At 37.0% G+C, this 15,415-nt stretch overlaps 1 protein-coding gene across 4 annotated transcripts in view; it reads right to left on the bottom strand.

Moving 5' to 3' along the window:
* The window catches only part of PHACTR2 (phosphatase and actin regulator 2), a 435,085-nt gene that overhangs the window by 9,041 nt on the left and 410,629 nt on the right, over positions 1-15,415 (bottom strand). For all 4 annotated transcript variants that reach the window (XM_053710646.1, XM_053710647.1, XM_053710645.1 and 1 more), the window contains one exon: positions 8,005-8,081. In XM_053710646.1, the coding sequence (XP_053566621.1) occupies positions 8,005-8,081 (77 nt within the window). The remainder of the gene's footprint in view (positions 1-8,004; positions 8,082-15,415) is intronic.

The raw sequence follows: 15,415 nt of genomic DNA, 5'->3' as shown, positions 1-15,415 counted from the left end.
AATCTTGTGGCTGAAGCACGATCCAGGGGAAGCACAACCCTTTCAGTTTATAGAAACGAACTCGCTGGAATATCTGGGGTTGAAGATCTCTGCTAATACAGCAGATTGGTATAAAGATAATTTTGTATCAACACTGAGGGATAGCAGAGAAAAATTAAAATCATGGGTCTCACTCCCGGTTTCACTTACAGGTAAGATAGCTCTCTACAAGATGTTCATTGTCCCTAAGATTCTGTACACTTTGAGGATGTTTCCTCTCTTAATAAATAAGACTGATCTACGTCTCTTTAATCAAGCTCTGAGAGCATTTCTTTGGAGCGGGAGAAAGCCAAGATTGAAACTAGCCAAGTTATATCAACCTTATTTTAAAGGCGGGCTCACTTTACCCGATCTAGAGAGATATAATCAGGCTGCCATCTTAAGATTCCCTATAGATTGGCTAACAAGATCCTTTGTATACTCGGATGAGATTCTCGAGAATCAAGTTTGTACCCCGCTCTCCTTAAATTATATCCTATTTGCTTCAAATAAAGAATTAGGAAAGAGATTAATGGAACACCCTCTGTATAGAGATACAATAATAGTCTGGAGAAGGTTAACTAAATCGATTGGAATGAGGCAGAATATCTCAAAATGGTTGCCGATAACTGGCAATACACACTTTCCTTTAGGCAATATGGTGGACACTTTTGAAAAATGGTCACCAGGAAGACCACTTATAGTGAAAGACTTCTATGACCCTGAGTAAAATAAAGTTTTCACATTTGATAGATTTCAAGAGATTTTTCCGGAAGTTCAGAAAAAACATATATTCTATTTTATTCAAGTAAAAGGCTATATCCTTAAACTAGTGAATTTGGATCCCCAGTTGTGGGAACAACACCCGCTGGTTGATCTGGTAAAGGTTAGGAAGGGATTATTATCCTTTATCTATAAATTTTTGGTATCCCTGGAAGAAACATCGGTTCTAGCAGATTTGACTTCCCAGTGGCTAACACTGGTTGACTCTCCTGATCTTGAAACAATACTCTTAAAGAGTGTGAAAACTGCACAGAGGTTGTTTTCCTCGTCTTATTATAGGGAAATTCAATTTAGGGTGATACACAGAGATTATTTAATTCCTCGGAGAGTGGCCAAGTGGAACAAAAATGTGTTTAATATCTGCTCTAAATGCCACTTTCATGACCCTGACTTGATTCATCTACTCTGGGGATGCCCTAAGGTAAATCAATTTTGGATGAAGGTAGAATATTTTCTCTCTAACATAGTAAAAAAAAAGATCCAGCTAACACGAGACTCTATTCTTTTTTTAAGATCCCATACCGCTTGGGATAAAGATGTTGACTTTATACTAATAGCATTAACAATTATTAGAACACTTCTCTTTAAATATTGGATTTCTTGTAAGACACCCACTATCCCAGAAGTGAGGAAAGCATTATTAGACTCATCAATCAAAGCAGCATATGAATCAAAATTGGAGGGGCCCTCAGGAGAGAAATTCTGTAGAAGGTGGAGAGTTTTCGTGGGCTTTCAGGGAAACTACTTTGTACAATATATAGAACAAATCATCAACATTAAATTAGATTAGGGGAGGGGTGGGGGATACGGGGAGGTGAGAGGAGAGAGGGAATATTCTTCATTACTACTACTTTTTTTTTTGTATTTTATTATTATTATTATTGAGTTGTCCGGGAAAGGGTCATGGCTACTTGGCCTTTGTCCCTTCTTATATATTGTTTCTTTTTTATGCTGTAATCTCCATGCATGGAGAAATGTGTGTTATGTGTGTGTTGCTTGTATTTGTCTTTTTTCTTTTTTTGTACAATAAAAAATAAAAAAAATAAAAAAAAAAAAAGATAGGAATTGACTGAGCCTCAACATTCTTTTTTTTTTTTTAAATAGATTTTCTTTTTAAATTTTGACAATGTAGGACAATAAAAAAAGGAATACCATAACAGTTCAAATGATACAAAGCACAAGATATGGTACAGTGGTCTATGTTATAAGAGGTAGTGCCTGTAACAAAAGTGATAGTATCTACACCGAAGTACCAAATAATGGTAAGGTCCATGAGCTACAGTAAATCTTGATGTGGAGTCTAATCTTTGTCTAGCTTTGTCCAAAATGGATATAGGCCTAATACAAGGTATATTTACAGTGTAGTTCACCTGGGGCAGAATAACAGATTTGTAAGCAATTAGTCAATGAGAGAACAAAGATAAAAGATAGAAGAAGAAAAACACAAAAACATAAATTATGCTTACCTGATAATTTTCTTTTCTTCTGACGGAAAGAGTCCACAGCTGCATTCATTACTTTTGGGAAATACAGAAGCGGCAAAGACACCCCAGCCAAAGGCTTAAATATCTCCCCTACTTCCCTCATTCCCCAGTCATTCTGCCAAGGGAACAAGGAATAGTAGGAGAAATATCAGGGTGAAAAAGGTGCCAGAAGAACAAAAAAATTACTGCCGCCTCATAGACAAAACGCGGGCGGGAGCTGTGGACTCTTCCCATCAGAAGAAAAGAAAATCATCAGGTAAGCATAATTTATGTTTTTCTTCTTAAACAGGAAGAGTCCACAGCTGCATTCATTACGTTTTGGAAAAATAATACCCAAGCTAGAGGACACTGAATGCAAACAAAGGGTGGGAACCAAAAATGCGGCCCCTTCGAAAGGGGCCGCATTCGAAAGGTCAAACACATCTCCCAATTCCAAAGGAATGGAAACTACAGTTCTGAGTCCCCAGGGACCTGTAAGAACCATGATGACGTCTGCAAAGTCAGACCTGTATCTTGGCGAGTAGCCAGAAAAAGCCAACCTTAGATCGGCACTCACAACCCTCCATTCGGAAGCATTATATCTACACACTAGGCCTCATACTTCGAATTAGGATCCGAGCCTGGAGTCCATATCAATAGGCCAAGTGACATTTAGAATACGACAAGATTAAATCAGCACCACAAGGGTGACATGAACCCAAGTAACAGCAGAAAAGCGTCCGACCCGTACCTGCCTGGTATAAGGACACTCCAGAACTGTCCAAGGTCCAAGAAAATTCTACCCGAAAGTTTGATAAATGAACTAGAAAACATAATTCTGTTATTCAAAAGTGCGCAACTTCAGTGGAAGTGCCCACGCGACCACAAAATTGCAAGTATCGGTTCCAGAGAAGAATGTTCTCAAAAACGGAAATCTATCAGACATGAGATTAAGGTATTAAACACATCCATCCGGATCAAAATAAAAAGAAGGCAGCACCCGCAGGTGAACGCCCAAGGTGAATGAGAACGCCAAAGGGACCAGCCGATCAGAGGCCCCATTCACCTAATCTCAGAACTGGAACCGAAACATAAAAGAAAGTAAAAAGGAGACATTAAGGAGATTAGGTTCATCCTCAAACGTCATATCCAATTTTCCATCCAGTATCTAAGGCCTCTGATCCCTCGGCCCACTAGGTCTGGGATCCTTTAACATCGCCAAAACGTGCCTTAAAAGAACATGAAGATATGCCAGCCTATAACGGAAGGCAAAATCATCCCTCGTCGGATCAACGAAAGACCCTGACCCTGAGATTGGGGCCCCTGAAGCCTCAGAGGCCAACGCTTCCCCAGGAGGTCAAACTGTCCCTGGATAACATAACACAGAGAGTATCTTAGAAATATTTCACTTGGGAGATATAAATGAGTCAGCGCCATAGAAATGGCCATGCAGAACTGTGCTGTAACCTCTGGAAGAAACAAGCCACCCTTCGGAGGAGTAAAGGCCATAGGGACACCTGCTTGCATAGCCGAGAAAGGGTCTGGGGCACACGCCTCAAGGGACATGGAAACCTTGGAGGCGGATGGCTCAACGCACTCTAAGCTCCCTGATTCAGGAGAAGAGACTTCTCTAGAACTGTCATGACCATTTCCACCTTAACTGGCATACTCTCATTTTAGTTACAAGTCCACCTTAACAAACAGTAACATAGATCCGGAATGGGATAAAAAAGCTCCACCTCCCCTGCTTCAACGCTGAATTATTGAAGAAGTTATTCTAACCTTTTTCTCCAGCTCTGAAGCACTCTGTAAATCTTTCAAGGTTTAATCTTGGCTGCTAGAGGTTTTCTATCACTCCGTGAACTGAGATTTCATGCTACAGACACTGACGTCACCAGGCTTCGTCCTGCTTCCTGCTCCTTGTGTGCGCACAAGCTTTACAAGCCTCGCAACGCTCCACGCACGGGTAAACTCTCACCACTGTTACCCATGAATCCGGTAAGGTGTAAACCCTCATTTCAGCTCAGCCACCCTCTCACATTGACTGGTAACCAGATTTCTGTGAGTACCTACTTATCACTGTGATCGCTTGTCATTAACTACCTCTGCAGCTAACTAACTTTGTTATCGTTTCCTGTCTGTGCTCTCTGTAACATATTGCTCACAACCAGCATACCCTGTGGGACAGTTATACAAAGTGTTTATTGTATTCATCTGCTGTCAACCATATCATTACCAAAGATTTCCAATAATTACTAGTTGCTATCACACTGCCTCAATTGCTCTCTGGGGGATATATTACTGGTATATTACTCTAAGTATTTGAAGAGGCTACTTTACATTTATTCCTGTCATTTACTGCTGACCTATCTAACATACTTGAGACATCCCATATTTAAAGGGGAAGTAACACTCAGAACTAAACTTCCATATATGAAATTTGTTACGAAAAATACAACTGAACAAACGAATAAACCTGACAGTTCCTGACAAGAACGGCAATCGGAACATAACTGATAGGCATTGATTATCCGGGCCATTTCATATTCATCACAAAACGCATTCTCCGTATCGGAGACATCCGTGTCTAAGATATCAGAATCCTCCATAGTCTTGGGATTACAAAAATGACAAAAACTAACTGGCACCCTTTTTACACCCCCAATGGCTGGGGCACTCACCACTTCCTGTGAACCAGACAACCCACGAGCTAGACTCTGTCGCACACAGTCAGCATACGGAAGTGAGAAACAACGTAACCGCACCCGTCACGAGGTGCACCGTGCCAGTCACAAAAAGGGCACGCAATCTCGAGAGATTGCGTCATTAAGATAAGGCCGTTTTGTTCCTGTAAAAGCCGTGAGCATAGGTATTGCTGCACATTAGCAGATAGAACCATATAACAAACATGATTAAAGTCCCCCCTGTTCAATAACCCCCCTCAGGAGATATTAACCCATGATTCCTTATTAAGATAAAAGGAGTCCCACTGGGACCCTACCTTGTTTCGTTAACATTACATTCACATTTACAAACAATTACCGGAATCTACACCGTGGAACAGGAACACGGTCCTTCAAGTGTGACAGATAGATAGACTATCTCGAACTTCTGACACTTCTCTACCAACCTCCTATGATGAAAGGCATAGAATGACTGGGGGATGAGGGAAGTGGGGGAGGTATTTAAGCCTTTGGCTGGGGTGTCTTTGCCTCCTCCTGGTGGCCAGGTTCTGTATTTCCCAAAAGTAATGAATGCAGCTGTGGGCTCTTCCCATTTAAGAAGAAAAGAGGAGAAAAAGGGAAAGAGAGAAATGTGTTCACTTTTAAAGCATTTGGTCTTGTATGGATTTAATTGGGTATGTTTGATTGGTGGGACCGTGAGTAGGGATGGGCGAATGTGCAAATTTTCGAATTTCGAATGTAGAACGAATGTTATTACCGAAATTCGAATTCTAAATTCGAATGTCGATAAGAACGAATATTCTTAAAAATTCGAAAATCTAATGCTATTTACAGTTTTTGAATGTCACTTTCGAATTTGAATGTTTATAATTATATCGAATGTCTACATTCGAAATTCGAATTTTTCGAATTCGAATATAAATTCGAATTTTTTGAATTCGAATATAAATTCGAATTTTTCGAATTCGAATATAAATTCGAATTTTTCGAATTCGAATATAAATTCGAATTTTTCGAATTCGAATATAAATTCGAATTTTTCGAATTCGAATATTGCATAATTCGAATATTACATTTAAAAGCATTAGAAATACTATTACAATCTAAATTCGAATTTTTCGAATTCGAATACACGTATTGCATAATTCGAATATTATATTTAAAGAAAAAGCATTAGAAATACTATTACAATCTAAATTCGAATTTTTCGAATTCGAATACACGTATTGCATAATTCGAATATTACATTTAAAGAAAAAACATTAGAAATACTATTACAATCTAAATTCGAATTTTTCGAATTCGAATATTGCATAATTTGAATATTACATTTAAAGAAAAAGTATTAGAAATACTATTACAATCTAAATTCGAATTTTTCGAATTCGAATACACGTATTGCATAATTCGAATATTACATTTAAAAGCATTAGAAATACTATTACAATCTAAATTCGAATTTTTCGAATTCGAATACACGTATTGCATAATTCGAATATTATATTTAAAGAAAAAGCATTAGAAATACTATTACAATCTAAATTCGAATTTTTCGAATTCGAATACACGTATTGCATAATTCGAATATTACATTTAAAGAAAAAGCATTAGAAATACTATTACAATCTAAATTCGAATTTTTCGAATTCGAATATTGCATAATTCGAATATTACATTTAAAGAAAAAGTATTAGAAATACTATTACAATCTAAATTCGAATTTTTCGAATTCGAATACACGTATTGCATAATTCGAATATTACATTTAAAGAAAAAGCATTAGAAATACTATTACAATCTAAATTCGAATTTTTCGAATTCGAATATTGCATAATTCGAATATTACATTTAAAGAAAAAGCATTAGAAATACTATTACAATCTAAATTCGAAAATTTCGAATTCGAATATTGCATAATTCGAATATTACATTTAAAGAAAAAGCATTAGAAATACTATTACAATCTAAATTCGAATTTTTCAAATTCGAATACACGTATTGCATAATTCGAATATTACATTTAAAGAAAAAGCATTAGAAATACTATTACAATCTAAATTCAAATTTTTCGAATTCGAATATTGCATAATTCGAATATTACATTTAAAGAAAAAGCATTAGAAATACTATTACAATCTAAATTCGAATTTTTCGAATTCGAATTTTTTCGAATGTAATCGTAAAATTCGAAACCGAATATTCGAAAATCGAATGTTAGAATGTTATGTAAACATTCGAAATTCGATTCGAACGAACGTGTTAAAATTCGTGCCGTTTTTCGAATGTTGCGAAACATTCGCCCATCCCTAACCGTGAGTAGTCCATACTATTACAGAAGCTTGTGAAGGGGAAGGGAAGAGAGGATAAGTTGTTTGGAAGACAGTCGTGTCTTGATATCACTTTCAATATGTGGTTATGGTGGGTTTAAAAAAAATATGTAAGCCGGTCTCCAAGTGGAATTGTATATCGAAATAGACATCTAATTTTTGTATCCTTCAAAAAGCCATATTTCTCAAGGGACAGCAGAACAGAGATATGTTTTATACACTCAGGGGTAGTAGGGGGGTTGGTGATTTTCATGCTTTGCTAATAAAAGTTTAGCTTAATTGAGTGTAAAGGGTAACAAAAGTAATGTTTCAAATTAAATTTCATACACCATAACACTTAAATAAGATGCGGAAGGTGACCCATGGGAATTGGATTAAAATAGGGAAACGGGGGGGGGGGGGGCAGGAGTGAGAGGGTAATATAAAGAAAGAAAAAAATATATATAATATGGCAAACAAAAGCTAGTGAAAAGATACCTTGCTGATAGGAGTACCAGGTAGTCCATGCTAAGGCAGGCCAACCACTCTTGGTCAATATTTTAAAACACAGATTCCTAACAATTTTAAAATGTCTTGTAGTTTTGGACAAAATATTTAGTGGAGAAAATAAACATACTCAACATACATGAATAAAATAGTAAAAAGTAGTATTCTTGCCACACAAGAAAACAAATTGTTTTAACAGCAAATTTATTTCCTAAAAAAAAAAATATAGTTGGTACATCCTACCTTGTGAACTGTTTGCTTTCTTCGTGCACTTCCATTTCAGTGCTTTTAAATTCATTTAGTTCTTTACGTATTGCAGCCTACAAAAGAAGTTTACATGAGTTAAGTGTTCTTTTTTTTACCAGCCAAATAACCTACAGTGGAACAACACATTTAAATGCAAAACTTATGACACTGCTGTAGGGTCATTTGTCATTCCAGGCTAACACCTATGAAGTATATGCATACATTGGCTATCCTAAACATTGTTCTTCCATGATATCCTGACTTCAAAATAATTATCCTGCTAGAGTAATCCCAAAATGTGCAGTCCTATAGATGGGCTGTTTTGTCTCAAATATCAGAGTTGTCCCCTATAGAGCAAAAAAGTAGCTGACAGTGGGCTAGATTACAAGTGGTACGCTAACTTTATAGTGCAGTCGCGATAGTGCTATATCATGACCACACTAACTTACGCTCCTATTACAAGTTGAAATTAAATTCCTACCACGAAACGCAATCTAAATGTGCGCTTGTCGGGTAATCACAAGTGAACACCTCAGGTAAATAAATGTGCACAAAACACAACATAAATACATTAAAATAAAATGTTATTAATATATACACCATCTAATAAAAATTATTTATATAAATATTAATTTAAATTTGTTATAAGGGTTAAAAGGTATATGACAAGGTGTTTGAATGGAAAAGTTGGGAAAAAACTAATACTAAAAAAATGCAGCAGAAGCCACAATCAGCAATTTTCAGAGTCGGATTTGCACAGATTTTAAGTGTTACACTTTCGCAAGCAAAAAATCCAGTTCCGAAAATTGCTGAATGGGGCTTGTAGCCACATTCTTTGGCAACTGTTTCCTCACAAAGTTCACAAATGCACATACCTACTCTCCAACAAAGGATACCAAAAGAATGACACAAATTTGATAATATAGGCAAACTGAAAAGCATTTTAAAATTGAACGCACTCTGAATCATGAAAGCTTCATTTTTTTTCTTTACTGTCCCTTTTTTATGTCCCTATTTTATATTTTAATCTTGAGGCATTTCATGTCCCTTTAACTTATCTATTTCTCTTTTAACGAAATGAAAGGCCCTCAAGTGTATTATTTAGCACTATGCATGAAACAACATTATTTTGTGACATGCAAGGCAGTCTAAACTCTTGTTGCTGTCACATGTTAACAGATGGGTGAATCTGCTGAAAGAACACGTATCTTAATTAGGGTTAAAAAAACAACAAATCAGAGGCGTTTGATAAGCCTTTAAAGAACACAGATGGAGGGCATTGTCTAATTAGCGGCTGTGACTTTCTCATTGCTTGCCTGAGGCCTGCAAGTATGTGAGGTGCAGAAGGCCTGACTTGGCTTTGCTAGAACTAACACAAGTTATGATCTCTGGTGTCACAATTGACATGACAATACCCGGCTCCGTAACATTTAATCTGTTTTTATCCATTGCTGTTTCTGGAATTGTGTGCATGAGAGGAGTGCCATCTGCTGACCTAGTTTATTTTCCTCAAAGCGTATGTTAAATTCTCTACTCTTTATAGGATGATTCTCTCATAAAAATGTTTTATTAAAGGGTCATTAAACACAGAAGAACAGCATAATCAACAAATGCATAATAAACAGACAATGCAAAAGCACTTCGTTTCAATTTCAAAAAAGATTTTTTTTCTGACAAATTTCAAAGTTAGTTAAAATTTTCTTTCCCACTGCATCATGTGACATCCATTGGCCAATCACAAACAAAAAGATATTGCAGAACTAGAAAAAGTTCAGAGAAGGGCCACAAAGCTAATAAGGGGAATGGAGCATTTAAGCTATGAGGAGAGGCTAGCCAAACTGGGTCTGTTTTCTTTAGAAAAAAGGCGCATGAGAGGTGACATGATTACTTTATATAAATATATTCAAGGCCCATATACAGAAATGGAAGAAACTCTGTTTATTCCAAGAAAATTGTTTTTGACAAGAGGTCACGATTTAAGGTTGGAGGAAAGGAGATTTAATCTCCTGCAACGGAAACGTTTTTTCACTATAAGAGCAATAAAATTGTGGAACTCATTACCAAAGGAGGTAGTGAATGCCAATACCATAAATACATTTAAAAATGGTTTGGATACATTTCTGTCTAGAAACAGAATTCATGGATATGATTGCTTGGATTAAATGGGTCACCTTTTAGTGGGATTATTTAATCTTAACTGGAGTTTTTTGTAAGTATTTTACTGTATATTTCTATAGGTTGAACTCGATGGACTTCGGTCTTTTTTTCAACCTCATCTACTATGTTACAAAATGCATTTACGTATATACTGTGAACTCTTGCACAAGCTCAGTAGGAGCTGGTGCTTCTAAAAGTGTGCATATAAAATGATTGTGCACATTTAGATAACGGATTTCAATTGGAAAGTTGTTTAAAATTGTGTGCTCTATCTGAATCATGAATGTTTAATTGTGACTTAAGTATTTTTAAAGGAACAGATCATATTTTATTCAATGCCTAAATTTAAATATATGGCTCAGTCAAATTTAGTTTTGAAATAATTATACATATGGCATGCGTTGTATTATATCATGGTAAAGGGACATTCTAATGTAACAATGACACATGGTTGATCACAATCTATCATTTGATTATTATCAGCATGTTAACAGTTACAAAATGACACTTTTTCCATGTTAACAGTCAGCAAATTTCAGTTTTCATACCAGCACTTTTTTCATTATGGTTTTAGTAAAAAATGGTCATATACTTAAAGGGGTGGTTTACTACAAACATTTTATTGTTTAAAAAGTTAAATAATGCCTTTACTACCCATTCCCCAGCTTTGCACAACCAACATTGTTATATTAATATACTTTATAACATTAAAAACTTGAAATATCTGCCTGCTTTTAAGCCCCTACAGGCCGCCTTTATCTCAGTCCATATTATAAGGTTTTCACAGTAAGAGAGCTAGTTAATGTGTACCATATAAATAACACTGTGCTCACTCCTATGGAGTTAAAAATGAGACCGCAATGATAAGCTAAAATGCAAGTCGTAAACAGCTCTGAGATAAGGGGGTAGTCTGCAGAGGCTTTTTCACAGAGGTAAAAAGTATATTAATATAGCTGTGTTGGTTATGTAAAACTGTGGAATGGGTAATAAAGGGATTAGCTCTCTTTTTAACCAATCACAATTTTGGAGTAGACAGTCCCCTTAACAGGCACCAGTCCTGTTATTGTGATCACAATACAAATTTTTAATACTTAAAGGGACACTAAAGTCAAAATTAAACATCCAGGATTTAGATATAGGATACAATAAAAAAAAAACAAAAAAAAAAAACACAACTCAAATTTACGTCCATTATCAAAATGTGCACAAACTTTTTAGATGCAGATGTTCTGAGGCACCAGCTCCTACTGAGCATGTGCAAAAGTACACAGTATAAACATATATTAATTTGTGATTGGCTGATAGCTGTCATATGATACAGGGGAGGGAAAATGGAATTAACTTTGGAATTTGTCGGAAAAAAATCTAGTGCTCATTGGAAATTCAGAGTAAGTGCTATTGCATTGTCTTTATATTATGTATTTGTTGATTATACAATTATACTGTATTTAAAGGGACAGTATACACCAATTTTCATATAACTTCATGTAACAGACACTACTTTAAAGAAGAATATGCACAAATACTAATCTAAAAATCCAGTATAAAACACCTTTTAAAAACTTATTTAGAAGCTCCCAGTTTAGCATTGTTGATGAGATTAGGCTGGGACACCCAGTGAAAGGGGCCGAGAAAGCAGGAAGAGCAGACCCTCCCTTGCATATGAAAAGACAGATTATACAAACAGGAGCCAGCAGGAGTCTGTAAATGCGTGTGAACATCTTATTCTTTGGGGCTTGGTTAGGAGTCTGAAAATCAGCACAATGTTATAAAAAAAATAAGCAAAACTATACATTGTTACAAAAACACTCCCAGATGGGCTATATAAATGGATCATCTACAAAACATTTATGCAAAGAAAAATCTAGTGTACAGTGTCTGTTTAATGGTCTTTTTAAAGACACATTTATAACTTATCAAATTCCACAGCTAAAAGGACGATTTGTTAAACAACAGACAACACTTCAACTTATTACTGAGTACCCTGAAAAAGTTTATAATGTTCCATTGGTTCTGCACATGAGCAAATTACACTGACATTACCCCTGATAAATGTCATGTCATTAGGAGACAACATCAGCAAAGTCATACAATAGGCAACATCATAAAACCCAACAAACACACATGCTCACTATACCGATAATGCTCCTGTTTCAATCACTTAGACTAGGGGTTACCAACCTTGGCTCTCCAGATGTTTTAGAACTACATTTCCCATGATGCTTAAGTGTCTTTAAGCTGCCTAAGCATCATGGGAAAGGTAGTTCTAAAACATCTGGAGAGCAAAGGTTGATGACCCCTGCCTTAGACAGACATACTTAGTCTGACCATATTATTGCAGCTTTAAGAAGGAACACATATGAAAAATGTTCTTATACAAAACCATTTCTTTAAACAGCCATGAAAATAGCCCTGACATATGTATTTTTCATATGTGTCCCTTTTTAAAGTGGCAATATGGTCAGCCTAGACATACTCATATCTCTATTGTTTAGTAGTACAACAAGTTGATTGCAAACATATCACACATGTCACCTATTACCATAATTAAACATTTTTAAAAGGGATCAGTCAACATTTAGGTTCTTCAACCTATGATGTAAAAGCTAAACTCATGCTGTAAATGGTGAGCATTTCATTGTTGGATTACAAAATCAGAAGATCAATGACACAGATCATGATTCTGCAATGTTTTCAGGAGGTAATGGGTATTAAAAGAACGGTTGTATAATAACAGTCTTATGTTTTTAAAACAAATTAACAACCTTATTACTGCAATTTGTTTTCAATGGCCAAATTCCACCCACCATTTGTCTTATTTGGAGGAGCCAGTCTGGGCTTTAGTCTGCAGACAAGACTATTCCCAGCTACAATGTTAGTATAGAGTGCATTGTTTTGTAGTTGCTATCAGATAAACTCAAATCAGTGATATATATGAAGCAGGGTTAGCCTTGATAAGTCAGCAGGGTGCATTTCAATTTCTGAGAATTAGATATTGCTCAAGTTTCAGAGCCACGTTACACGAAAAGCGCCAAAACGAAATTTATGCTTACCTGATAAATTGCTTTCTTTCTTGACACGGTGAGTCCATGGATCATCATCAATTACTGTTCGGAATATCACTCCTGGTCAGCAGGAGGAGGCAAAGAGCAACACAGCAAAGCTGTTAAGTATCACTTCCCTACCCACATCCCCAGTCATTCGACCAAGGAAAGGAGAGAAAGGAAGCAACACAAGGTGCAGAGGTGCCTGAGGTTTAAATAACAAAAACTGTCTGAAAAAACCAGGGCGGGCCGTGGACTCACCATGTAAAGAAAGTAAGAAATTTATCAGGTAAGCATAATTTTCATTTTTTTTCTAATGACACGGTGAGTCCACGGATCATCATCAATTACTGTTGGGAATCAATACCCAAGCTAGAGGACACAGATGATAATGGAGGGACAAGTCAGGTAACCTAAACAGAAGGCACCACTGCCTAAACAAAAAAAAAACCTCACCCAAAGGAAGCCTCAGCAAAAGCAACATATCAAATCTATAAAGTATCGAAAAAATACGCATAGAGGACCAACTTGCAGCCCTGCAAACTTGTTCAACAGAAACTTCATACTTGAAAAACCCAGAAAGAAGAACCAGCCCTCATGGAATGAGTCGTGACTCTCTCAGGAGGCTGAAGTCCAGCAGTGTCATAGGCCAAACGAAAAAACTATTCAGCCAGAGCGAATGAAAATAAGCCATAGTTCTCTGACCTTAGCGAAACAGAGAAACAGACAAACAAAACAGAAGACTAGCGGGAGACCTTAGTCGCCTGCAGGAAGAATGTCTGTGCAGGCACCATAACTAGGTTGTGGAACAAACGCTCCTTATGAGAAGAAGGAAAAGGGTACAAATATTTCCTGACCAGTATTCCTATTTGAAACCACTTATGAAGGGAAACTAACTTAGTACACAGAGCCACCTTATTTGATAAAAGATAAGATAAGGGACCATACTGCAACGCCGAGAGTTCAGAGACTCAGAGACTCTCCTAGCAGAAACAAAACCTTCCAAGGTAACATCTTAATATCTAAGGAATGTATAGGTACAGACAGGGCCTGATGCAAGGCTAAAGGAACAAGGTTAAGACTCCAAAGTGGAGCAACTGATTTAACACAGGCCTGATGCTGACCTAGGCCTGACAAAATGAATGGACATCCGGCACGTCCATGAGACACCTGTATAACAGAATGTATAAGACAGAGATCTGACCCCCGAGGGTACTGACCAAAAACTCCTTCTCCAAGCCTTCCTGGAGAAAGACAATTTCCAGGAATCCTGACCCAACTCCATGAAAAATCCTTGCATTCACACCAATAAGATATTTACGCTAAATCTTATGGAAAACTTTCTAGTAATTGGCATGCAAGCCTGAAACATGGTCTTAAAGACCAAGACAGAAAAACCACGCTTAGACCAACTAAGCAACAATATCCAAGCAGTAAGCTTTAGAAAACGAAAATAAAATGGAGGAAGGGACTCTATTCAGAAGGTCCTTACTCAGAGACAGTCTCCAAGGAGGGATAGGAGACCATTACTCTAGGTCTGCATACCTGGCCCTGCGAGGCCACGCAGGAGCTAATAGATTAACCGACTCTCTCTCCTATTAGATACGTTAATAACTTGTGAAAGGAGAGAAAAACGGAGGAATTAGATATGCAAGACTGATTCCTAAGAAAGCAACCACCAGAAAATGTATTAAGGCAGTCTGCGATAACATGACCATGAACTTAACCTCATAAACTTGGCAGTCTGCCGAAATGGCAGAAGCCAACTCCAGAACACCCCATTTTAGGGTTTACCTTGAGAACCACTCGCCGGAGTGAATTATCAGTCTGATCAAAAATCCAATCGTTCACTCCTAACAAAAGGAGAACAGACACCTATTGTGAGTTGAGACTGAACAATCAAATAACCTCCTACAAGACTAAAGAACTTCGACTTCCACCCTAGTAGATGACATGTCATAGAGATGAAAATGCCAATTTAAAGACAACTGAGGCCAGCCATCAGAGTAAAGTAACTCGCCCTCATACGTAAAAGAGGAACGCAGACACTTCCAAGATTAATAATCCCCATGCCTTCCAGGAATGTCTCCAGAAGCACACACCCTGAGACAGGTACTCCTGAAAACCAGTACCGGAGGGAATCTCTCATCTACTGATCTATCCACTGAGTCAGATCCGAACATTCTCCATTTTAGATAAACTAGCAA

Source organism: Bombina bombina, chromosome 4 (genome assembly GCF_027579735.1).
Source record: "Bombina bombina isolate aBomBom1 chromosome 4, aBomBom1.pri, whole genome shotgun sequence".
Taxonomy (NCBI): domain Eukaryota; kingdom Metazoa; phylum Chordata; class Amphibia; order Anura; family Bombinatoridae; genus Bombina; species Bombina bombina.
The sequence above is the reverse complement of the archived record's forward strand: the minus strand, read 5'-3'. Positions and strand labels throughout refer to the sequence as shown.